Source organism: Macrobrachium rosenbergii, chromosome 2 (genome assembly GCF_040412425.1).
Source record: "Macrobrachium rosenbergii isolate ZJJX-2024 chromosome 2, ASM4041242v1, whole genome shotgun sequence".
NCBI lineage: Eukaryota > Metazoa > Arthropoda > Malacostraca > Decapoda > Palaemonidae > Macrobrachium > Macrobrachium rosenbergii.
In genome coordinates, this window is record NC_089742.1 from 36,774,839 (window position 1) to 36,800,462 (window position 25,624).

A 25,624-nucleotide genomic window follows, 5' to 3' on the forward strand; every position below is an offset into this window, starting at 1 on the left:
TACTGTATTTTCATAAAATTTTCATGACTAAATGCACTTTTTGTGATAAAACTACTAAAATACTCAGGTATAAGCATTTTTAGGGGGTTATTTTGTGTTTGAACTATGAAAATAGGCAGTTCTAAGTGTTTTTAGAGGGGTTTTAAGTACTCGAGGGGGGTGGGTGCATCCCCACAAATACGGGGGGTTTACTGTATGGTGTTAAGGCATAAGTAAAATAAACAGGTTTTCTGCAAGGACATTATGAAAAGTACACACACACATGCAGCATACTGACATTAAACAATACTGTAATTTAAATATTATACAACTTACATGCTCTTTGAATATTTCATGTGACACAACATATTCATATGTCAGATATTCACAGACAAAATTCAGGCATTGCAAACTAATTAAAGAATGGACAAATGCAGTCTTAAGCAATATTTACAAATTAGTAGCTCTTCTCACTTCAAGAGTTGTAGATTTAATGTTCTGTACCAAGACTTGACGACAGAACTGTAGCTATTACCAGATTTAGAAACTTACTGCATACTTAAAATACAATCAGAAATAAGCTATTACCTTCCAATTTGTTGAGCGAGAAGCTTAGCTCGAGCTTTTGTCTCAGCAGATGAGTTTTCTGTAGCCATATACACAGTGTGAAAGAGTCTGTTACAAAGTTCTCTCGGATCTCTTGGAACATAGTCTGCTTGGGCCACAACACGTCTTACGTCATCCAGCACCTACAATATAAAGGCTACGCTTTACCAGCAAAGTTTTAAATCTAACAGAATAATGTTAACGTTTCAAGGGAAATATACCATTAGTTTATAAATCTTCAGCTACTACAGAGGAAGCTGGTATATCAACATAACTGACTTTGAAGTAATTAATGATGGCCTACTTCATGAGTGTCTAGTTGGTATAAGGCCCCTCTCACCTACACAAGCCTGCTCGGTTTCTACATAAACCTGCCCAGTTCCTTTCATGGAAACACCATGATACTGTGAGATGTTGGGAAGTGGATATCCACTGTAAAACCCTAAGTTCTACGATATGAAATGTGAATATTAAAAAAAATTTAAGGAACTACTCAAATAAAATCCCCTTTATTACAGAAGCCTCAATAGAAAACCAAAAACAAAGAAGACAAACATGAAAGATGAAAGATAAAACAATGGAACTGAAATTGAGAAGAAAAACACTGAAGATTTAATATACTTTTTCATTAAACAGATTGGGAGAATTGGAGGGGAGAGGAGACAGAAATAGATAAAAACTGTCTTGAGGTAGACTAAAGGTCAGTTAAAAAAGCTTTCTATAAAAACTTGATGTAATCCAACCTCAAAAAATCCGTTATTTTTTGCAGTACAGATATTCATGAATAAGAACAAAGGCAGATAGTTTCATGCTAAACTTGTTTTCATATTAAATAATACAAAGTTTTAATTCAATATTCTATCAAATATTCTGGAAATTCTATCACTGCAAAATTTGCCATTAAAAACTGAATATAATACCAACTGTGGTAATCTAGTTAGACATAACATTTAATATGCATTTGCCACATCTTGCAGGGTTGAAGGCATAAACCAAACAATTTTATAAGTGAGTTCAAGAACCCAATAATCTCATTTATTTCATGGTACCCAGTGTGAAAGTTAAAGCCTAAAAAAATTTATACAAATACCTGTAGATATCATCAAATAACACCATAGCTAGATTCTAAATAAGAAGTCCAACAATATAAATGCATGACTTAATCCCTGAATAAATAGTTACACATACCTTCTCTTCCCCATTTGCAACTGCTTTGACGATCAAATGGCACATTGAGAAGACTATTGTAGCAGTCGAGGAGGAGTCAACACCCCCAGACAAAGGTAACAGGAAGCCACCTTGACCAGACCTCCTCAAATAATCCCACAACCAACATGCTGGCCCATACAGAATTTCTTCTTCAGGGGATGGAATGTTGTATTCAATGGGAATGCAAGAGGGTAAGAAAAAGTCCTCATCATCTGAGAGTGCAAAATTTACCTGCAAAGACAAGTTGTTTATATATCAAGAAATATGGTTACCTTTCTACCTGCAAAGACAAGTTGTTTATATATCAAGAAATATGGTTACCTTTCCTAAAAGTTCTTGTATTATTTCAAAATAAAAATAAAAGCCCAGAACATTCCGGAAACACTCACAATAAGAGATTTGTTCAAACCCAGAAATTTTTATCCTCTTTTTAAAGTGGGATCTACTGCATTTTTTTTTATCAAAAGGCAAGTATTGTATCAGTACTTTAACCCTTTCATATCTGTATAGTTATCACATCACTGAGGGCACATGAGCCCCGATGTGTCTGGGAGAGCTCGACAGTGCAAAAAAATAATTATTTGAAAATTCAGCAAAAATAGAAATTTTATGCCAACAACGTTCATTTTGCTGTCCTTTTTCTAAATGTTTATATTTTATGGTGGAATAGTCAGAATAAGAGTCCCAGCCCTCTAAATGCAAAAATGTGAGTTATTTCACAAAAAAAAAAAAAATCTTTACTTATTTTCATATTTTCGTTCATAACCCAAAACTATGAATGTCAGGTGAATGAATTATTTTTTATGAGAAAGCCAACAAAATTCTCTAAATATCGACATATAAAAGAATGGAAAACGAATAAGTCCAGCTGGTGAAAAATTGATAGAAAAAGGGCAAGAAACAGAGCGCCTGCCCGCGTATGGTGAGAATTATCGCTAGAAAAAGATTTTTTGAAGAGCCCTATCTTGGTTATTTTTCATAGAAATTACTTTGTAAATATACGAAAATGTAGAGGAAAAGTTGAAGAATAATGTGAGTCAAGAAAATGGATTTGGTAACGGCAACAGTTTCATTTTGACGTTAAAAATTGATAGAAACGAAAAAATGTTACCGTTGTCAATATTATCGCTCATAGCTCAAAAGCTATAACAGTTAGGCGAATGGATTATTTTTTGAGAAAGCCAACAAAATTTCTAAATATTGATATATAAAACAATGAAAAAACGAATAAGTCCAGCTGGTGAAAAATTTATAGAAAAGAGGGTAAGAAACAGAGCGATTTGCCCGGCGTATGGTGAGAATTATTGCTAGAAAAAGTTTTTTTGAAGAGCCCTATCTCGGTAATTTTCATAGAAATTACTTTGTAAATATACGAAAATGTAGAGGAAAAGTTGTAGAATAAAGTGAGAGTCAAGAAAAATGGTTTGGTAACGGCAACAGTTTCATTTTGACGTTATGTTGATTGAAACGAAAAAAAAAGTTACCGTTGTCAACATTATCGTTCGTAGCTCAAAAGCTATAACAGTTAGGCGAATGGATTATTTTTTATGAGAAAGCCAACAAAATTTTCTAAATATTGATATATAAAATAATGAAAAACGAATAAGTCCAGTTGGCAAAAATTTATAGAAAAGAGGGTAAGAAACAGAGCGATTTGCCGGCGTATGGTGAGAATTATTGCTAGAAAAAGTTTTTTTGAAGAGCCCTATCTCGGTTATTTTTCATAGAAATTACTTTGTAAATATACGAAAATGTAGAGGAAAAGTTGTAGAATAAAGTGAGAGTCAAGAAAAATGGCTTTGGTAACGGCAACAGTTTCATTTTTGACGTTATAATTTGATTGAAACGAAAAAAGTTACCGTTGTCAACATTATCGTTCGAGCTCAAAAGCTATAACAGTTAGGCTTAATGAATTACTTTTTATGAGAAAGCCAAGAAAATTCTCTAAATATCGACATATAAAACAATGAAAAACGAATAAGTCCAGTTGGTGAAAAATTGATAGAAAAGTGGGTAAGAAACAGCGCCAGGCATACGTGAGAATTATCGCTAGACATTTTTTGAAGAGCTCTACTCGGATTTTTCATAGAAATTACTTTGTAAATATACAAAAATGTAGAGGAAAGGTTGAGAATAAAGTGAGAGTCAAGAAAATGGCTTTGTAACAGCAAACAGTTTCATTTTGACGTTATAAGCTGTTCAAAAACGAAAAAAATGTTACCGTTGTCAACATTATCGTTCGTAGCTCAAAATCTATAACAGTTGGGTGAATGAATTATTTTTTATGAGAAAGCCAACAAAATTCTCTAAATATCGATATATATGATAATGAAAAATGAGATTCAGAGCCCTGCCTAAAACCAGACGTCTCTTATGTGATGCACTAACAAATTTCACTAGTTTTACCGTAAAAACTGCGTAAAGCATGTTGGAAACTGTTCTCATTGACGTCGCTGTATGTAAACAGCCACACGTGCGTTTACCCAGCCTCGTACACATGGTCTCTGACAGAAGTGTGGCCTGCCAGGCCTGCGTGGAGTGCGATCAGCTGATGTCATTGTGAGAATTTTACTACGTCATGGATTTGCGATGCACAGTAGAGGAACTAAAAATTTATAGAAAATAGAGGATACCAAACAGAGTGTTTCAATAATGTAATCCTACATTTATAAAAAAATGTAAGATACGAGAGAGAAACGTGGGTAGGATCAGCTGATTTCATTGTGGAAATTTACTATACCAGGAATTGCGCATACGCGCATAGGACTGCTTGCCTGGCGACGATGCCTGAGTTACACGGTCCAAGGTATGCTTTAGCCTATGGAAACCACCAACTGTCCGAAAATAAAAAAATTTACCCTACCACACGCATCGAAAAATGTTGGTAAATTTTACGAAATTATCAGTCAGACAAGAAGAAGGGGGTAGGGGGTTATTGCGTAATATGACGTCAATTGGGCAGGAAAGGGTTAACATATATTAGAAATAGCAATACTGTACTATACAATAATGAGTTTTTATAAGTTTTGACAAGTTTGCTGGACTATAATGACTTGACAAGATACCATTAACATCATAGTAAAGTATGAAGTGATATTACTCAGGACATTTGTCAAGTTGAAATACAGCTGCAGAAAAAATTTGCATTTTTTTCACCAAGGCAGTGGAAAATGGTTGAAGAACTGGTTTACATTCATAAAACAGAACCTGATGCTCTTGTCCGAGGTGCCTTTTCTTTACAAAATGAATACAAATTTTATTGCTAATGTATATATTTTCTAATGTGCAAAAAGACCCCTAATAGTGTTCCTGAAATGAATAATTACTCATTAAAAAAACTATTCAAGCAAACCTGAACACGTGGGTAAGATGGGCTGTGTGATGCCCGAAGGCATCGGCTTCTGAAACTCGTTCGATAACTGCGAATTGTTTCAAGTCAATAGTAGCTGTTATGACCTCAACTTCTGCTAGACTATATGGAGTCACACGAGCTACGATCGATCCATTGAGGCCTATCATGGTGTCTCCAGATAAATATACACGATCCCCTAAAAACATAGAATATAGTACATGTATACTGAAAACACTACTGTATTATTTTTCAATACTCATTTGATTGTCTGCTTACACTTCCTAATAATAATAATGCACTCATTTGAAACTTTATGCAAAATCCAATTCTTTCATCTTGTGTTCTCTAAAATTTGCCTCCACTGAAAATACAAAACTTTTAGTCATTTTTATTCTCCATAAATCCAAGCTTCTTATTTCCTTGACACCATGCCCCAGCCCTGTGATAGTAAGAATTTTGAGCCTATTCGAGGAATTTTATAAAATTTCTAGAAATAAAGTAACTTGTACAGTTCTGTAGTAGGTATATATCCCATGCTTATAAACACAAGTTATGTGCCAAGGATACTGTCACAATCATATCAGAAACTCCAGCATCCAATCTTCCTCTTCCTCTTTTGCTTAAGTTCTCTAACTACAGTATTCTTGATGATCTCTGATCCCAATTTCCTTACTTCTCTTTACCTTAAAACCAACTATGTCCTTGAAAGCTGAACTGGCATCAAGAGTCCCAGCCCTATTTACCTTAAAACCAACTATGTCCACTTTTGAATGCTGAACTGATATCAAGAGTCCCTGCCCTATTTACCTTAAAACCTTCTAGTATGTCCATTTTGAAGGCTGAACTGATATCAAGACTCCCAGCCCTATTTACCTTAAAACCTACTAATATGTCCATTTTGAAGGCTGAAATGATATCAAGAGTCCCAGCCCTATTTACCTTAAAACCTACTAGTATGTCCATTTTGAAGGCTGAACTGGAATCAAGAGTCTCAGCCCTATCTATATACTCTAGGAAGAGTGTGCACAAAGATTCCTAAAGAATACCAAAAGCGTCGCTGACGTAGGTAAAATTAATCACTAGCTTTGTGAAAATAAGTAACTCAATGGTAACAACAGCAACTGAATCCCTAGGTAGAGCTTGCCATGACTCCTGACCTCAAGCAGTAACCAGGCTTGTGGTAGTCAATGAAGCAGGGTCTGGTTCTTGTCTAAAGAATACTGGAAATCTGAATTATTCATCCCTAGTGAAAAATCAAAGCTGGATACTATGCCCTCACAGTATGCATTTCATTTTTAAAAGGTTATTAACCAATAATTATTCATTCCTCATTTAGAAATTAACCTTTTGGGCCAACCCTATGAGTTTGGAAATTTGATTTGGGTATATTATTTTATACTAATAACTTAGATAATATGCTCATAAGATTAATTATCTTAATGCCATGCCATGATTATAATTATCTCTACTATAGTGTCAGATAGAAATGTCACAACCTCCCAAAAATCAGAATAAATTTCACTAATACACTAAACATAAGAGGCCTATAAATTTATATTTACTTTTTCAAACAAAATGCTGTGCAAAACTTTTACATAAATTTAAAAATCCATAATATACTGTACCATCACATCCTCTTTGGTTGGCAAACAAGTAACATCCACCAGATTTTGCAGTTGCAGACTTGATTAAATCCTGAGTCACATAACCTTTGCGAATCTCTGTGTATGAACCAGATCCATTTACAATAATTTCCACTCCATCAAGTGACATTGGAATGTGAGAGCTGGAATTCGAATATGTACAAAATTAGTAAAGCTTATTTAGGACCAAAATAAAAAAAGTCATTGCACATTTTACATAGCATGAAAAGACTAAATTTTGTGTTAAAACTATACAAAACAATTTCACTTGAGCAAACAAACCAAGGAAATTAAAATAACTTAAATGTTAAAAAGTCATAACAGCTAAATTACAGGAAGAGGTAATACAATAGATATATTTTATAGATAGCAGTGGGGACTGGTGAGTAGAAACTTATGTTGATGGAAAGGCAGCAAAGGAAAAATGACTGTCAGGAAAGTGGGCATGCGGAGAGAAAAGGACATGAACTCAGCTCTTTGCACTAAATGTACATAACATGTGATGTCACAAGAGAAAACAATGACTACTAACATAAAGTGAAAAGGGAAATTTTCCATGCCTGAAATGTATAAGATGAGCAAATAGGAGAAAAAAGGAAGAAGAGACCCATGTTATGGTTTTCATCTTAATTATTATAAAATGGTTTAACAAGACCATTGTGTCTAATTTCTAGATTCACAGTGTTTCCCCCAGGAGTTGTCTTTAAATGAATGGTGAAAAAGGTAATATTAAAGAAGTTGGAGAGCTGGGTGGGAAGAGACCAAAGGAAAGAAATGAAAATGAATGGTAAAATGCAACGCCACTTCAGCCAAATGGATGCTGTATAAGACCTTTAGTATAAAATGCTGCACAAGAAACACAATGATTGGCTGTACTACCATACATGACCCATGAACACACATGACTATGAAGCAGAAATGAGCAAAGCAGTGAGAAAAGGTTAGCCAAAGCCTTGATGAAATGGAAGATTTTTAAAATACTGGTAAATGAGAGTAACCCATTGGCAAACAATGCAAAAACTGACGACGACCACATAAAACCTGCATTACTCTGTGAACTACAGACATGGACACTGACAAAGCAGAAAAAACACCAGAATATTTTGAAAATGTGTGATTTCAAAACGCAATGAATCATGGCTGGAGTGAGGTAGTATGTACAAGCATATCAACAAACAATGGGGTACCCAGCCACTGAAAAATAGGCTAAGACCTCAAGGACTAAGGTGCTTTACACAAGACAAGAAGGGTTGAGGAGCAATTGTTCACAAAAACAGTAGATCTGGAAGAAGCAGAACAGACACCATTGGGTAAAAACATCTAAACCAAATGGGAATACCAGCTAGAAAGCATATCACAAGATGGTACAGAGACATCATTTAAAGCCTATCCCTATAAAAGGAAAATCTGACAAAAATACCTTAATGGTGACAATGAAAATACTTTCAACAAAATAGTAATTGTGATTTAAACCATCTGTGGAAGGTTATCCTAGTAGGCCATCTTGCATGAACTTAACAAGAAACTTAACTACTGACTTTTGGGCCTGTATTGGCAGAGTTATGTTTAACTACCCTGTTGCACAGGGCAACAGTACAGTACAGGAAGTCCCTGGTTATGGGCGGGGGTTCCGTTCCAGTGGCGGTGATGATTGGGTGGGGGTTCCGTTCTAGTGGGGGTGGTGATAACTGAAAATCGCTGATAACCGAAAATCACCGATAACCAAAAATCGGCGATAAACAGTGCTTACTGGCGCCGTGCTAATTGGAGATCGGCACCGATAACCGGAAATTGGCACCGATAACCAGAGATCAGCACTGATAACCAGATATCAGCACCAATAACCGGAGAGCAGCACCGCTGCTAAGTGGGGATCGGCGCTGATAACCAAAGACGGTGCCAAATCGCCATTGGTAGACAAGCACCGTCAAACCAGATTGCTGATAACTGAGGCCACCAATAACTGGGGACTGCCTGTATTCACGTTTTGATCATGCATAAGTGTCAATCTGCCAGGTACCAAAAAACTCTCCTTCCTTTGATTATAGCAGTGTTAGGTGCTATTGGATTTATGTGAAGCTGTAATACACTATTTTACCTTGGGTAAATTTGCTTTTCAATGAGGGGTCAATATTCAGCAAAAGAGCTTGATAAATTTGAACACTTAAGTGGAAAAGATACCAAAGAGAACAGATAAAAAATGAAAGGTAAAGATCAGTGCACCAATGGCAGAATGAACACTACAGCAAACTTTTAATTCTATCTACAGTACAGTGCATTGTAAAAGGCACAATATAACCAATAATCGCTTTGGCCCAACCAGCAAGGCAGATAAAGTATTGTCTTTAACTAAAAATATTCACAAGCAAAGCTTCCAAAGGATACCATTTCATACATGAATAACAAATCTCTGTAAAATACTGTGCAATCACTAACAAAGTATAAAAATGACATTTTTATAATAAAATAAAGTTTTATATATATTTACCAAGTAATTACATAGCCTATGTTTCTAACTCGCGTGACAGCTAAAATTTTAAATTCACGGTAGTGGTAATACTTCTATTGTTTTAGTGTAGGTGACAAGACCCCCACCACTTTTGGGGAAGGATGGGTACAACACAGCTGAAGAGCCCAATTCATTTGTCCCCTCAATGTTCATGGGAAGGGAGGAGGGAGGGCTCTAATTCTGTAATTACTTGGTAAGTATACATAAAACTTTATTTTATTATAAAAATGTCATTTTTATATAAGTAACTTACCAAGTAATTACATAGCTGAATCCTATATTAATAGGAGGAGGGATGCATGAACATACTGTAGTCCCAAAATACAGTGAGATAAGGAATTTTGAACAGTAAAAAGATAGCTAGCATTGGTTAAAATGCTTGTTGTACCCTTACCTGTTAAGAGAGCTGCTGCAGGAAGATACTGCCTCTGGTTGGTGCTCATCTTAACTGTAGTGAGAGCTTTGTAGCAAAGAGTATTCCTATTGCTACAAAGCATCAGTGGAAGTTCTGTAGCTCATGGAGTTCTCCGATGTCTAACAGAACTTTAAAGAGTGCCCTTGCCCTGGGCACAGTACATAAAAAGATATGATCAGGCAACACCGTCACCTACACACAATAAAAACCATTACCCACCCATTAAAAGACTGGTGGGTATTCAGGTACATAGTAGCCCCCGACAACCCAAAAAATCAGCATCCTAAATCAAGGCAAAATGAGGTAGAATAGGAGCATAACTCCTATGCTTCCTCCCCTAACACCATGCCAGCCACGGACAACGGATCCAGGATACTGCAGTTTTCAAAAATAGTCTCCACCTCCCATAAGTAACACGTCACAAACACTGACTTACACTTCCAAAAAGTTGATTGGTAAATCGCAGACATAGACATACTATGTTCAAAAGCCAACGAAGTGGCGACTGCCCTAATTTCATGGGCTTTATCTTTCAAAACAGGCAGAAAGTCGTCCCAAATCCTGGGGTGAGATTCCAAATTAACGTCCTTTAAAAAGAACGAAATTGCATTCTTGGAAAGTGGTCTGTAAGGGTTCTTCAGAGAACACCAGAGCTTACAAGAGGGACTTTCCTCTCGGTTCTGTGCAGGTAGTACCTCACTGCCCTTACTGGGTGAAGTGTTCTTTCCTCTTCCTCTGGTCCAAGAATTTCCATCAAATTTTTGATGACGAAGGAACAGGGCCATGGCTTAGAAGGGGTCTCATTCTTGGCCAGGAAACCCAACATAAATGAGCATAACGCATCTCCCTGGGAGAAGCCAACTTTTTTTATCGATTGCTTGCAGCTCGCTGTCTCTCTTGGCCGTAGCTATGGCGACAAGAAAGGGAATCTTCCTAGTTAGGTCTCTCAAAGAAATTGAGCGAAGGGGTTCAAAAGGTGGGCCTGACAGCCACTTGAGGACCACGTCTAAATTCTAGGTGACCAAGTTGGTCTTCATCTCCTTCTTCGTGTCGAATGACTTAATCAAGTCGCTGATGTCTTGATTCGATTCCAGATCCAGGCCTCTTGTGTCGAAAGACTGAGCCCACTATAGCCCTGTATTCCTTGATGGTCAATGAAGACAAACCTCTGTCGTTCCTCAAGATAAGCAAGAAATTCGCTATATCTGTCACAGAGGTTTGAGAAGAAGAGATGTTATTTCTTCTGCATCAGCTACGGAAAACTGTCCACTTCGCTTGGTAGACCCTGGAAGAAGACTGGCATCTACACTTAGCAATTGCCTCTGCAGCTGTTCTTGAAAATCCCTTTGCTCTGACAAGTCTCTTGACAGTCAGAGCAAGAGCGGATAGGTTGTGGTGGAACCGGTGGAAATGTGGCTGTTTGAGAAGCCTTGGCATCTGTGGTAGGAGCCTGAGAAAATTGACTAGGAGCTTGAGGAGACCAGGGAACCACTCCCTTCGTGGCCAGAATGGAGCTACAAGGGTTATTTTAGTATTCTGGTGGGATGAAAACTTGTTTATCACTTCCCTTACCATGTCGAATGGTGGGAAGGCATAAAGATCTAGATTTGACCAGTTCTGGAGCATGGTGCCTGTCGCCCATGCCAGAGGATCCAGTGCTGGAGAGCAAAACAGCCGGAGACAATGGTTCCTTGACGTCGTGAAGAGTTCTATTCTGTGAGTAGGACCTGTCTGCATCGACTGAGCGCATTCACTAGTACATTAAGTTTGCCCTGAATGAATCTTGTCACGAGAACTGTCCAGTTCTTCTTTGCCCATAAAAGGAGGTCCTTCGTTGCCTCGTAAGGGAGAAGGAGTGAGTGCCCCCTTGATTCTTTATGTAGGCCAGAACAGAGATGTTGTCCAAGACGACTGCTACTTGTTTTGCCTAAGGTCACTTTGGCAAAAGATTGAAGGCTTAGATGTACTGCCTTAACTCCCTTACGTTCATATGCAGTTTCCTCTCTTCTGGAGACCAAATCCCTGAAACTTTCACGTCTCCCAGAAGAACTCCCCAACCCAGGTCTGAAGCACCTGAACACAAGGAAAGGCTGGGGCTCAGAGGAAGGAGTGACTTCCCCTCTAACAGCCTTCTTTCCAAAAGCCACCATTTCAAGACTTCCTTGATTTCCAGAGTAATCGGAGAGACAAACGAGCCCAGAAGAATCTTCCTATTCCAACTGGCCTAGGAAGTCCGAAGAGTCCTTAACTACTGTGGAACTCTTCTGAAGAAGACCATGACCTTGTCTGGTCAGCGTTGAATGGGTTCCATCGAAGGTTCATGGGTGGACGTAGTAGGTAACTGAAGAGAAGGCGCTGGGCACTTGGAGCATGGTGCTGGGCACTCGACATCTGGCGCCAAACATACAGGAGGTGGCGCTGAGCACTCCGGTATGGGTGCTGGGCACTCGGGAGCCACTGGGTACACAGAAGCTGGAGTGATCTCCCGATCCGCTGGGTGCTTAGAAGATGAAGCTGGGTGCTTATGTGAGCGAGGCAGGCGCTTGGGCGACAAATACTGGCGCTCGAGTACAGCGCAATCAGGAGAAACTTATTCCGGGCACTGGCCCAGAAACTACACTACAGGTTGGCTGAGGACTATGCTCAGATTCCTTGGCACACGTGCAGGGAGGTGGAGAAGAAAAGTCGGTAACCGCTGCGCGCCTCTTTAAGGGACGAAATACCTCGTAAAAGCACCCTTGGCACCTCTTATCTGAGCCAGAGTCTGAAGAAGTAGAAGAAAGCTCATACAATTCCTTTCAGACGCCTTTCCAGCAGCTGTCCACCAAGTCCTGGGACTGGTCAACAGGCTCTGTTGATGGAGCGCCTACTAATGGGCAACGCACACCAACCTTTCTTGGACTACCAGTATGCTTCCTCCCTGGTGCATGGGAGTTTAACGATGACCTTTGTCTAGGAGCGCCAGCAGGACGAGTAGACACCTCTTCCAGTACCACTGCACTTGCACTTGCACTAGCACTTTGGGCACTAAACTTATCCATAAGGACTTTCACCGAGGCACTTAAATGTTCCATAGTATTAACTAACAGCCTGAACTTCTGATCAGCATGGGCTTTGAGGCTGGCAATGGCATTAGAGTCAGAAGCATGGGGGTCAGGTGAAGGAGTAGGTATGATAGACAGGTGGAGGGCTGGTTAAGGGGGACAAGGCAGCAGATCGAGGAGACAGGATAGGTAAATCGGCTACACCCGATTTAGAAGAACACTCTAGGCTAACTATGTTCCTGGCTTTGGCCCTTATAGTTGCCTTCCTTTTCCTGTCTAAATGGGATTTTAAGTCTTCCACTTCCCCTGACCCCAGTCCTTGCATTCACTACAATCAAGTCAATCAAACAAGTCTATCCCCTATAATTGATACAGACTGTGTGGGAACCATAAGATGCTTTCGTCAACCTAGTTTTGCAGCCTTTGCTGCAAAACCTAATACCAGAAGCACTAGTGTCAGACATTGTCGTGATAAAGTGAAAATTGGTAATTAACAGGTCTAAAATAACCTAAGCTATCTGACAATAGCATGAAAGCTACCAAAATCAATGAATACGTCACCAAAGGGAAACTAAGAACAACCATCCAGTGACCAAATTCAAACCAAAGCTGCATAAGACAACTGAACTTCAGTCGTTGAATGGCAGAAACAAAATGAGCTCTTCAGCTGTGTTGTACCCATCCTTCTCCAAAACTGGGCGGGGCCTTGTCCCCTACACTAAAAACAAGAGAAGTACTATCGTTATCACGAATTTCTAATTTTAGCTGCTGTGCAAGTTAGAAACATAGGTTATGTAATTACTTGGTAAGTTACTTATATAAAATGAATGAATAATGGGAATAACTAGTAACAACCAAAAAACAAAACATTCTATAAAATTAAGGCAGAATAAAATTCAGTCACTATGACTCCTCATACCAACCTCTCTGGAATCCATAACTCTTCACATATTTCATAGCCTATGCAAGTATCCCTTGTAGCAATAACAGCATCTCCAAAGGGAACTGTAATCTGTCCCGTGATCCTGCTAATCATACGGGGGAGGTAGTGGTCCTCAACCTGGCGAACCTGTTAACGAGTAAGACAATGTTACTCCTTCCTGCACGACATATGTGTAGTTTTATTTCGTCAATATAAACAACATTCAGACTCATGGGGATACGTAATACCTGTAATGTACAGTACAGTACAGTTTATTATACTAAAATTGTTGTAAGCTTACTTCTATAGAATACTTCACAAGCAGAAACCAGCACATTTGTAAAGATCATGGAATAATTTGCAGCATCACTATATTTTCAACGAAACAAGTACGTTTCAGAGGATTTGTAAAATTATTTCAAAATGCCACCAACCACTGCTTAAATTTCTTATTGCTCTCATGAGTTTATATACATCAAAATGTATTTACTTTTATTTTTTACCTATTTTCTTTTTTTTCATTTATGAACATTCTACATATTTTGTGAAAGCTCGCTTTGCATGTGAGCAGTCTTTTTTTAGGCTTGCTCTAAATGAGTGCTTGTCCATTCTGAATAATAATACTGAATTCTCTGGTACAGTACTGTCCCGGGAATCTAAAAATTTGACTTGATTTATATTAATTATAAATCCCATATACCTTTCATACTAAAACGACTTTTATTCTGAATAAAATTTGTTTTAGGTAAGTTACTCACTTTCTGCCAAGCAGTAAACCACCTTGATTCTCTGTAATTGCCATCATCACAGAGGGCTAGCTTTGGACGGATAAGAAGAATTTTTCTGAAAATGGAGGGATATTTAGTATTCTCTTTATGCTGTAAATATGCATTAACACAGCATTTTTCACAATTCAATCACAATCAACTATGAATCATAAAGTGACCACTGTCTCATAACAATTATCAACCACTGTTGCTCATCTGATTTTCCTTAAACTCTAAAGGATAGTTTACGAGAAAAAACACTGCATATTCATCACAAAAACATCCAGAACACTTACCGATTAAGGAAGACAAGTCGACAGTTGTACCTAACATTCTTGTGTGTCACAGGAAGGCCAACATCTATTATCATGTCTGTGCAAGAAGGATGTTGAAGTAACTCAGCCACCACCTCCCATGAATGTAAGACAGTATCACTCTCATAGTAGTGGTCACAGCAACTATACCCACTGGAATTGTATATCATAACACAAATCTAATTCTTTCATTACTAAATATGAGAGCATGGTAATCTTAAATCACAGCACACAAAAGTTAAATATTTTTCATACCTGCATATCAATTTTTAAATTATGAGACATGGTTCTACAAAAAAGGAACTTCAATCTACAAAAATTAAGTGTATGTAAGTAAAGTAACCAACTATTGTCAATTTTAATCCATACAGTAACAAGCAAGATCAAGGACAGACTTACGGTACTTCCAATTCTGGACCACTTCTGTATGTGGCACCAGCTGCTTTCGCTTGCAGAATTGAATCCAGTATGCGATCCATGTTACCCTGGAAATCCATGGCCCACTGATTCAGGCACGAAGTCGCTACCACTACTTTACGACCCATGGTGTTGCTCTTTATTTCTTAGTCTGAAATAAAGTAGCCAAATTAACACAAAAAAAAGATGTAACAAAACATCCTCAGTCAAGAAAGACAATAATGATAAGCTTTATAATTCAATTCTCAATCAATGTAGGTACCATGACTTGTCAATAAAGAAGAACACCATTGCAACAAAAACCCAAAATTGGAAACATTCAAATACTACTGAGACTAAATGTTTGTTAGCATAGTGAAATGCTAAAATATGACCAAAACACAGAAATTACAGTCAAATCTATAAATGCTGGGGCCCTCAGCTCAGTGATCTACCTATATGACTACCACTTATTAAAGTAGAATGGTGCAGTACAGTATATATCAACATTCTTTGCACGTCCCAACAAGGGGAACCTAAGTGACCTAATGAAAAAGCCATAATAAGTAGCTCAAAATATTCATTTTAATGCAAAACATTTTTCCATATACTGTATGCAAAAGTATTATCCTTACTTTCACTTATGGTAGTTACGAGAGGTAAAATTGAATGCGACAAGACAGCTTAAACTAGCACTGTTTACGGTATGACATACCAACAAGAGTGGGTTCCTGACCTCATCCCTCATATGCTTCTATTTGTGGGTAATGGTTGCAGATGTAATTTGTGAAAGCATCATGAGAGATAGGAAGGAGAATACCTCACGTGCAATTGTAAGTAAATGGGGCTGGGTGAAAAGGATTCAAAATATGTCCTGACAGAGATACAATGGCCCACTCTTCATATAACCAGAGATCTTGCTAAGGCCAGCTCTTCAAAGGCCTTGGAGTGATGATCATTGGTTTGAAAGATGAGATTTTAAACAGGCAACCAAGTTGTGCACACACCAAGAGTACTGTAGTAACATTCAACGGACCATTAATCATAATCTTTTGTGATTAAGTTACTGGCTTTTTCCATCTGAATGGACTAACAAACCTCTCATTTTACTCATGGTGAACCTAAATCTAGGTGAAAGCTATCAAAGCTACTCATCCTTCTTTCTTCTTGATTATCAAGCAAGTTCGTAAAGTTAATTCAACTTCTAAAGATATGTAATATAGTGGCCCCACGTAGTGGAAGCTTACCAAGTACACAGCTGGCCCTTCTTATGATTTTATTTTCATAAAGTGCAGTACTGTATCAGGTACCAATCTGAGATTTTTACTGTTCTTTAGTACCCCTACAATCCCCTATGAAACTTCCTTCATTAAACACTGCACAAGCATAGTCAATTTTCTCCAAAGTTTACTCCATTCACTTTATGATCTCAAGTCTACAAAGGTTCACCTTTTTGGTTAGTGAAAATACACATTTTGTCATTTCCAAGTATGCGCATACTGTACTTTCTAACTCGCCACTTTTCACTTCAAGACTGCCAATACCATAAGAGTTTCAGTTGGTAAAGGTTGCGATATTTAATAAGAAACACTCTGCAATTTCCTGAAGTTCATATTCCTAAAAATTTTTCTTCAAATGCCTTTTATGTCCAAGATGTGACCTTCACTAGAAATGACAAACCTCACTGGACAGATGTTAATGCCTGAAACAGCATCAACAGTGTTTTACTGTACTCTCTTGATGGTAAAAAGTGGACCTGTTTTACAATTCATTACAAACCATTTAATTCTAAAAAAAAACACAAAGATCATCCTCCAAAATTAAGTCTCTAAATGTATGTGACAGAAGAGGAAGCCAGGCGGGGCAAAGCCCATTCCCAATCAGGTTGGGTGCAGTGCCCTGGCATTGAGTTAGAATAGGCTATACTGTATCCTTTGAATTACCACTGTCATATATTTCTGCTGTGATTGATTTTCTGGTAAAATTTTACTTCAAACCATTATCGCACTTTGGACTTGAAACCATCATTTCCCTGTGTTTTAATGTGTGCTTTAAATTCCTCACAAAAATTTCCTTCACTGTAAAGTTTTACTTTAATACCAGAGCCACTCCCATGAGCACCATGTTTAGTATCGGCCCCACTGGAATGAATGGTAAAACAAAAAAAAGAGATGGTAAATATCTCGATACCAGTAAATCTGCGATGGATTTGTGCATGAGTTTCATACTAATCATGTTGACAAGACTTAAGATCGCAACATAATAACTCCAATATCAAATGTCAAATAACCCTGACAGTCCGGGCTAAATATACATTACGCATACCCCTAGGCCAGGCTAAATTTAAGGATGGCCAATTTAATAGAAAAACACATCAATGGAAAGTGGAAGAGAATATTTCCAACTCCGTGCAGGGCATCTTTTCCAAAAGATAGTCATAAAAATATGCTAATTTTACCAAGTTATAGGTGTTTTTCTAATATTTATTTATTTTAGTTTGTAACACGATAGTTACACCTCACACAATATCATAACAGATAAGAACTACAATCAGTAACAAATTCTGAGTATATTTATTGTAAAATATTTACAAGATGTCCTGGGATGGGGAGAGCTCCAGTACATTCCCCCATGACATCTCAAGTCAAACTGATCCCCCTCTATCCTCTACTGAGCTACTAGACTTGCTGTGTATGAGTCACCAGAAGTTTCTGGCCCATGGAAGTGATCTGAACACTTTTCCCACAAAATTCGTTCAAACTGTATGGCGCAAAATCTTGAACATATATGCAAGCGCCCGAAATCCACCCCAAAGCATATATGTCACCCGACCAAAAGGGGTTAAATTAAAATACCAATTTTTTTTCTGACACATTATGCATATGGATGGTGTGCATTCCTCACCACTGCTGACGGTACTATTTACCTCCTTCTGATCTTGTCCTCCGAAAAACTGCACACCAAAGTTGGCAGGCATAATTCAAAACAGCCACTTTTCATTGAACTAAGACTTCAACTAAAAGTCATATTCTGGCATTTGTTAGGCTGTATCCCTGCTGACAGAATTAGAAAAGCGAACGCAGAGCGAGGGTTGGCGTCTCAGCGTTCTACTCGGATGTCGGGAGTCTGTGCCTTCCCCAAGGAAATGAAAAATCACTGACTGTATCATGGTCAGTTAATGCTGCAGTGGGGCTGTGTTGGGGGGTTGGGGAACCTGGCTGACGTTCACCTGAGCACCTTACGGTGGTGAAGGACAAACCAAGGAACTTTAGCTTTAACGAGACTTTTTTTTTTTCACCTAACCTAACCTAGGATGATGTGCCCTAACCTGGCCAGAGGGGGGAGGGGGCTTTGCTTTCCAACCCCCCACAAGTAAGCCGTGACCCCTCACTCTACATTCAACCCGGATTAGGTTATGAACTTTATATAAACTTTCGGCTTAGGCCTAAGCAAGGGTAGGCTGGGTATGGTTTGGTTAACTTATCAAAGCCTAGGGTATGATTCATCACACCGAGGTCCTTGATGGGAGGATAAGTTGACCTTGGTCCCCTGCTCCTTTATACCATACTTACAGACACTGACCGTGGACGGTGGAGTAATTGGCCTCAGGTAAACCTAATCGACGATATTCGGCAGGTGTAGGCCTACTAATTAGCCTCCTACGAGTTAACCAAAAGCATGTTTACGTAAGCCTACCCATCTAGCCGAAAGGAAGGAAGCCTAAACGTTTAACCAAATAAGACTTTTAAATTTCATACACTTCATTTCTTACTCTTCGTGGTAATGAAAAAATAGAACAAATAAAACCACCTCACCTTCAAGAAAACATCGGCGCACCTGAGATATGCGGTAGCGGTCGGACGTCACTCCTGCGACCGTTGCTAAGGGCTCAAGGCCGTTGCTAAGGACGCCCGACGCCGAAGAATGGTTAAAAGAGTCATTAAAGAATATTCGTATACACGTCTTCGTGTGCCTGGGTGGTGCTATTGTTCACGTAATATATGCAGAGTTTCATTGTCTACTAGAACGCTGGAAAAGAATATAATATGAATCTATATTTGGAGATAAGACGCTTCTTGTAAATTAGTAACCGCAAGTTTCTGGCAAAATGTTAATGTGAAGATCGTGGAATTAAAATGTTTGGGTGTAGTTTCATTATTAAAGATTTTCTTGCCATTGGAACTTTAAATGATTCATAATAATCCTTTAATGCTTTTATCTCTGATACTGTGAATTTGGCAATTAATACGAATACGCGTAAAACCTTGGTCAGCAGTACTCTCTAGAGTCTAGACCTTGGTCCGCAGTAGGCTATGGGTAAATAGGGCGGCCCATATATATAAAATAAAAACAGCAGAATGGAGAGAAAATTTAATATGCATAGAGATCAAAATTAATATTGATAAATAGATCTGAACGTACTTAATAACAAATCGTTATAAATACAAGGGAGTGCAAATAATAAATAACAATAGATAGAAACCAGATATAGGCCTACCCTGCCTGCACTTTGAAGTTGTGGTTCATCATATGACTTTATTCTGCTTAATTTCCGTCTTATTACTAAACAAACGAATCATAATTTATCCATGCATTTTTACTCAGATAATGTTGATGTGTTGTGTACTTATTTGGTGACAGTTCTAAAAGTGATTACGCTGTTCCCATGTCATACACGACCTCAGAAGTTAATAGTACGGTGACTGGATAATATCAGATCATCAATGTAATGTATCAATTCAGAGGATGGTTACTGGATGCCTTCAGGAGACTTGAATGAGTGACTCAACAATATGACGGTATTCTTCCTTTCTAGCAGTAATGAATGTAATGATAATGTAGGAATGAATTGAGGAGAGTGTACAGTGAATTATCCTCACTTTCACTTTGTTTCACTTTGTTTGGGTTTACGTACAGCCCTCCACCGGGATAATTCCCTTTCTTGCAGGCCCATGTACGTTTTCAAAATAAAGTGCTTCTTATTATTTTGTAATTGTCTTCCAGTGTTTTCTCTTCAGTATCGTAGTTCCTGCAGAATAGGAGAGTCTTTATTTCCTTTTTAAATTTGCATGCTTCTTGTATGCTCTTCATTTCAGGCGGTATTTTCTTGTATAGTCTTGGTGCGCAGCGTAGGCTACAAATACTCTCTCGCCTGACTTACAATTTGTTTTGGGTTCAAATAGCCCATATGCTTCACTTGCATGTCTAATTGCAATATTCATTTCGGGTCTAAAGAAGCTTAAGCAGTTTCTCAGATATGTTGGTTCATCATATTTTAGTACTTTAAAGACTGTAAGTAGTATTTTATATTCTATTCTAGATTTTACTGGGAGCCAATGTAGCTCAATTAGTGCTGGGGTTATTCTATCACGGGAACGTTGTCCTTTTATTAACCTGGCGGCTCGATTTTGTACCCCTTGCAATTTTCTTAGTGGGCAGTTAGGGAGACCGTAGTATATAACGTTGCAGTAGTCAAGCCTCGAAAGTATTTGGTTGCAAATTGCTGTTTTCAGAGTATCTTCGTTTAGCTGTTTTCTAATAAATGCAATGTTTCTAATATGATAGTTACAGGTTTTTGTAATATGCAATATATGGTTCTTCATCGACAATTTATTATCAATAAAGACTCATAAGTTCCTCACTGCTGCTACAGCATTTATTGTTGACGAACCAATAGTTATTCTTTTGAAGTGTTCATATTTTCGTAGTGCACTGTCAGATCCAAATAGCATACACTCAGTTTTGTCTTCATTAAGTTTGTTTCTTCGCCGACATCCATTTTTTTATATCTTTCATTATTGCATCAATTTTACTAATGGCGTCTTCTACCGTTTCGACAGGAAAATAGAACTACGTATCATCATCATACAGTTTATACTTAACCTTGTGCTTATTTAGAATTCTAGATAATTCAACTTGTAATATGATACCAAATACCAGTGGACCCCAGAACTGCCCTGGGCACTCCTTTTGTTAGGCCTTTTTCTTTTCTGATTTCATATTTGATATAACCACTGTAACCTTCCTATTTTCCATGTAGCTTTTTGTCCATTTGCGTACGTCATCTTCGATGCCTACTGCTCTCAGGTCTTCAAGCAGTAGATTGTGGTCAGCTGTGTCAAACGCTGCACTTAGGGCAAGCATAACCAGGATGCCACATTTTCCATTTTCAATAATTTCTGCCATATAATTTATAACTGCACAAATGCAGCCTCTGTTGAGTGTTTTTTTCTGTATGCTGACTGATCATCAGGTATAATGTTGAGTTGCTTCAAGTGTTTCCATGTTTGTTTGTGAATTTCCGTTTCTATAAGTTTTGATAAGTGCGATAGGTTCGATATTGGTCTATAGAAGCTTAGATTTTCTATATCACCTTTTCCTTTATAGGCTGGCTTTTTACAAGCAAGCTTTTCACCATTTGGGAAAGATGCCAGTGCTAGACTCATGCTGACAATATCAAAATATAGCTCCCACAACTGATCAAAGTTTTTTGCCTCTTTTATATCACTTATGGGATACGGTCATTTTCACAATAGGTGTTTTTTACTTTTCTCATCGTTTTGTCAAAGTCATTCTTATTCAGTTCTTTAAACTTACTGAATTTGCGATATCTCACTGAGATCACCGGGAGATCAGGAGGGATCGCCTTATCTAAACTGACAGATTCTTTCAATTTTTTCTTCAAAGTAGTTCGCAAAGTTATCGGCCAGGTTTTTGTAGTCACTAGTTACATCAGGTAGAACTTTTTCTTTCTTGAATCCCAATATTCCGGCTAAATTGTCATGGATTTTGGGAGGATTTTTCTGTACACTAAACATTTTATTGTAAAATATTTTCTTGGTTTTCATAATCAAGTCGTTGTAATGATTTCTAACTATTTTATACAGTGACCAATATTCTCTACTTCTTGATTCTTTTGAGCCTTTCCATAGATCTTCCATTTTTCTTCTCTTTTTCTTAGCTTCACGTAATTCACTGTTAAACCATTTGGCATTTTCTTTAACTATTATTTGCCTTGTTACTTCTGGACATTTAACGTTGTAGCTTGACGCCAATATACTTTTGCTATAGAATGTAAAACTGCTTACAAGTACTTGGTCGCCTGTCAAGGTATTCCTCAAATCACACCTGCACTCCTGGCTTGTCTCTCCTATTTTCTTTATGCTTTCAAGAATAAATTCATCAACTTTAAAGTTGGTTTTGCTTCTGTAAGTGATAGTTTTTTCAATGTATAACCTCTCCAGATATTTATACTAAATGACTAGTTTACGTATTGGAGATATCGGGCATTCAGTCTCAACTTGTATGTCACTCACAGTCTCGTTGTTTTTGTTTTGTATCACTAGGTCAATGGTATGGTTCAATAATGACGTCGGTTTTCTCACAACATTTACGAGATCGTGGCTTTCAAGTAACTATAAATTCTTTGACATATTTGTCATCGTTATTACCCGGATGTAGGCTGAAGTCACCACAAATCAGTATATTTTTGTTATAAGCTATCAAGTCGAGGACGTCACTGAATTCATCTAGGAAGGATCTCTTACTTGTGCTTGGTGGTTTATAAACTGTTATGATTTGTATGTGTTTGTTTTTGTGTGTAATTTTGGTGTTGATGTATTCAAATGTACTGTAAAACTTGCGAGACCTTGGCGTCATTTCGTCTATTTTAGAATAATCACTTACATTATTGCTTAGCCAAGTCTCCGTTGCCATGCACATATCTAGATTGTGATCATTTACAAGATTTCTAATAGTGTCAGTTTTATTTCCTACGGACTGTATGTTTATTAAATTGCACAGAAGATTATTAGTCAAAACCATGGTCCGTATTATTTTTCATCTTTGGCACAGGTTCTTCATATACTGTTCACTTATTGCCATCATATGTTTTATGTTTAGTATCACTATGGCCTTTCTTTACACAATTTTTACACTTGAAGATGCTGCTAGCACATTCATTTGATTTTTGATTTTCATCACATCTAGGGCAAGCTGTTTGCAACGGCTATACAGTGCATACAATTTGTCACCTCTTTCATAGATAGCTTTTCGTATTTGTGGTGTGCATTTGACGATATAGTGTTTATATTCGTCATCTTTGGCTATCATTTCCTTTACAATTTTCAGGTCGTCATTTTCAGAAATGAGGTTACCTATCCATGGATTTTTCTTGACAATGTTATCGACAATGTCATCTTCATCCTTCGGGACATAGACAACTTTTATTTTTGGTTTAAGTTTACCTTTCTCAGTTACTGATATGCTGCTGATTTTCTGAATCTCCATTTTTGCCTTTTCTAGTTTTTCCTGTCTGGAAATCTTACAAATGAGTGTCCATCTCTTGTTGTTTTAACCTGTTCAACTGGCGCCGTTATTTAACTCATGATTTGTTTCTTTTCATTTTCTGCTGTGCTCTCTTCGTTTGTAGATTTGATCAGAAGCACTTTTTTGTCTTTAGTGATTCAGCATAAGTTTTGTCCATGTTTGTCATGGTCTTTACATCTTTGTCAACATTATCAAGTTTGTTTTGGATTCCATCTATGTTGATCATTACGTCACTAGTTTTCTGAGCCGAATCCTGAATCAACTTTATTAATATCCCTGTGTTTTCTTTTATTGCTTCAGGTTCATCTTCAATGAGTTTTTTGTGTGTTCTTTGTTCAGGCCTCTTGCAGTTATTACAGATGTACAATAAGTTATCACTACGAAATATGGGTGTGTATCTGACCTCGACGGCCGAACATTCATAATGAAACCATACGTCACATTTCACAGCAAGTTCCTTCCTCATCAACTTCCCCAGAGCAATGTCCGCAGGCTGCTGACTCTCTCTCGATTTGAGTAGACTCATCCTTCTCCAGTAATTTATTTAGTGTTCCATCTTTACGTGCTGCTTCGATAATTATGAGATAATGTTCAAATGATAATTTGATCTTCCCTTTACTTGATTTAATTTCTAGAGTATTTTTTCTCTCTTTCCTTCCTCTTCTTCGTATTCACTTCGAACATTGCGCAAGTCAGGCACTTTTACACAGAGCACTTCACAGACACGTCCTACCCGCGCGAATGCTACTTACTCGTGGATAATTAGATCAAATAAGAGTAAGAAAGAGATCAAATCTTTTAAAGTTTATTTAAATCTGTTTTAGAATATTAAGTAAAAGTTAAAAAATACACATTAAAAAATACTGACGATTCATAAAAAAAAACACATTGCTCGCGCACAAACACAACCAAGGAATTTTTTACCCCAAATCACTACAATCGTGTCAACGGCATGTTGCAATCATAGCATCTCAATCAATGAAATGGTATTGTTATCAAGAAATCATTTTAAATCTAACCACAGTGCTACAACACCTTACGAAAATCCAAAGTTAGCAATGAAATGTTAATCCAGAGACCTTACCTGCGTCCCTTGGTAACAACGGCAATGGCTTAAAATGAGTCAAACCTGACCTCAAAAAAAAGAAAAAAAAATTGTCAGCAGGTATTTTGAAGAATTGTGACGTCATCCTCAGCTCGCATATTTACCGAGAAGCTAATGGAGCCTAGTGTTATAGCAACAAACCTTGGCATTCTGGAGAGAGAAGCAATTTGTCACAATGAGGCCCTGAAAGTCAACAAAATAATTATCTTGTCTTAAAGTCTAATGGTGGTTTTTATGGACATCTCATATTTCGAGTTACCTAATTTTTGGCCTCTGTCGGGTTCAACTTCCAAATTTTTCGTCTCGTGGCGCCTGTAAACGCTCCTTCGTCAGATAGCCCAAACCAGAGTCACATAGAAGTATACGTACTGGGCCCGGTGGAATGAGTAAGTAAAGGGCTTATTTGCGCTCTTGCTAATTTGAGACTCACTCTAACTCACTGACTGTAATGCCAGATCGGTTAGGCCTGCGTTTGTTGTAAGTTTCAATGGTCTTTTTATCTTCGTGTCTTAAGGACCAACGCTCCTCTTTCCTCTGGTCTTGCAACCGGTATGATTCTATAAATTCAGGTTTCTTTGACTTGCAGCAATATAAAGAAAGGAATAATAAGCTGAGCTTCCAGTTGGAAAGTTGGTAGTGTTTTTCACCAAATAGTAATTTTACTTTCAGAGGTTGACACAGTTGTAGTTCTGTTCGTTTATGTTACGTTTAATAGATTTAATTACGGTTTCAGCTTAGCTGGGCCGGAACGAGTTCACTCAACCTAACAGGAAAAAAAGGGGGACGATACTCTAAAATGGGCCGTTTAAAAATCAATTCAAATTCAAGGAAGGGAAAGTAGTGAATGAATTAAACAACGTGTTTTAGCATTTTGATGCAATAACTTACTCACGCCTCAGAATTACAAGTTGCCTTGTTCATGAAATTTATTTAGCAGGTCTTTTCAAACGAAACAAACCCTCCTCCTTGTCATATCAGGTTTTGTATCAGGGCTACTGAAAAAAAATTGCCATATGGAAACATGAAAACAAAAGA

General features: G+C 37.8%; 1 protein-coding gene across 1 annotated transcript in view; it reads right to left on the reverse strand.

The window, feature by feature from the left end:
• The window catches only part of LOC136845040 (glutamine-dependent NAD(+) synthetase-like), a 52,118-nt gene extending 33,008 nt beyond the window's left edge, over positions 1-19,110 (reverse strand). Inside the window, 10 exon segments of the mRNA XM_067114765.1 lie at positions 568-728; positions 1,774-2,025; positions 5,147-5,229; positions 5,232-5,342; positions 6,772-6,932; positions 13,681-13,826; positions 14,438-14,522; positions 14,743-14,913; positions 15,160-15,328; positions 18,972-19,110. Coding sequence (XP_066970866.1) covers positions 568-728; positions 1,774-2,025; positions 5,147-5,229; positions 5,232-5,342; positions 6,772-6,932; positions 13,681-13,826; positions 14,438-14,522; positions 14,743-14,913; positions 15,160-15,305 — 1,316 coding nt within the window. The 5' untranslated portion in view covers positions 15,306-15,328; positions 18,972-19,110.
• Positions 19,111-25,624: the final 6,514 nt, after the last annotated feature.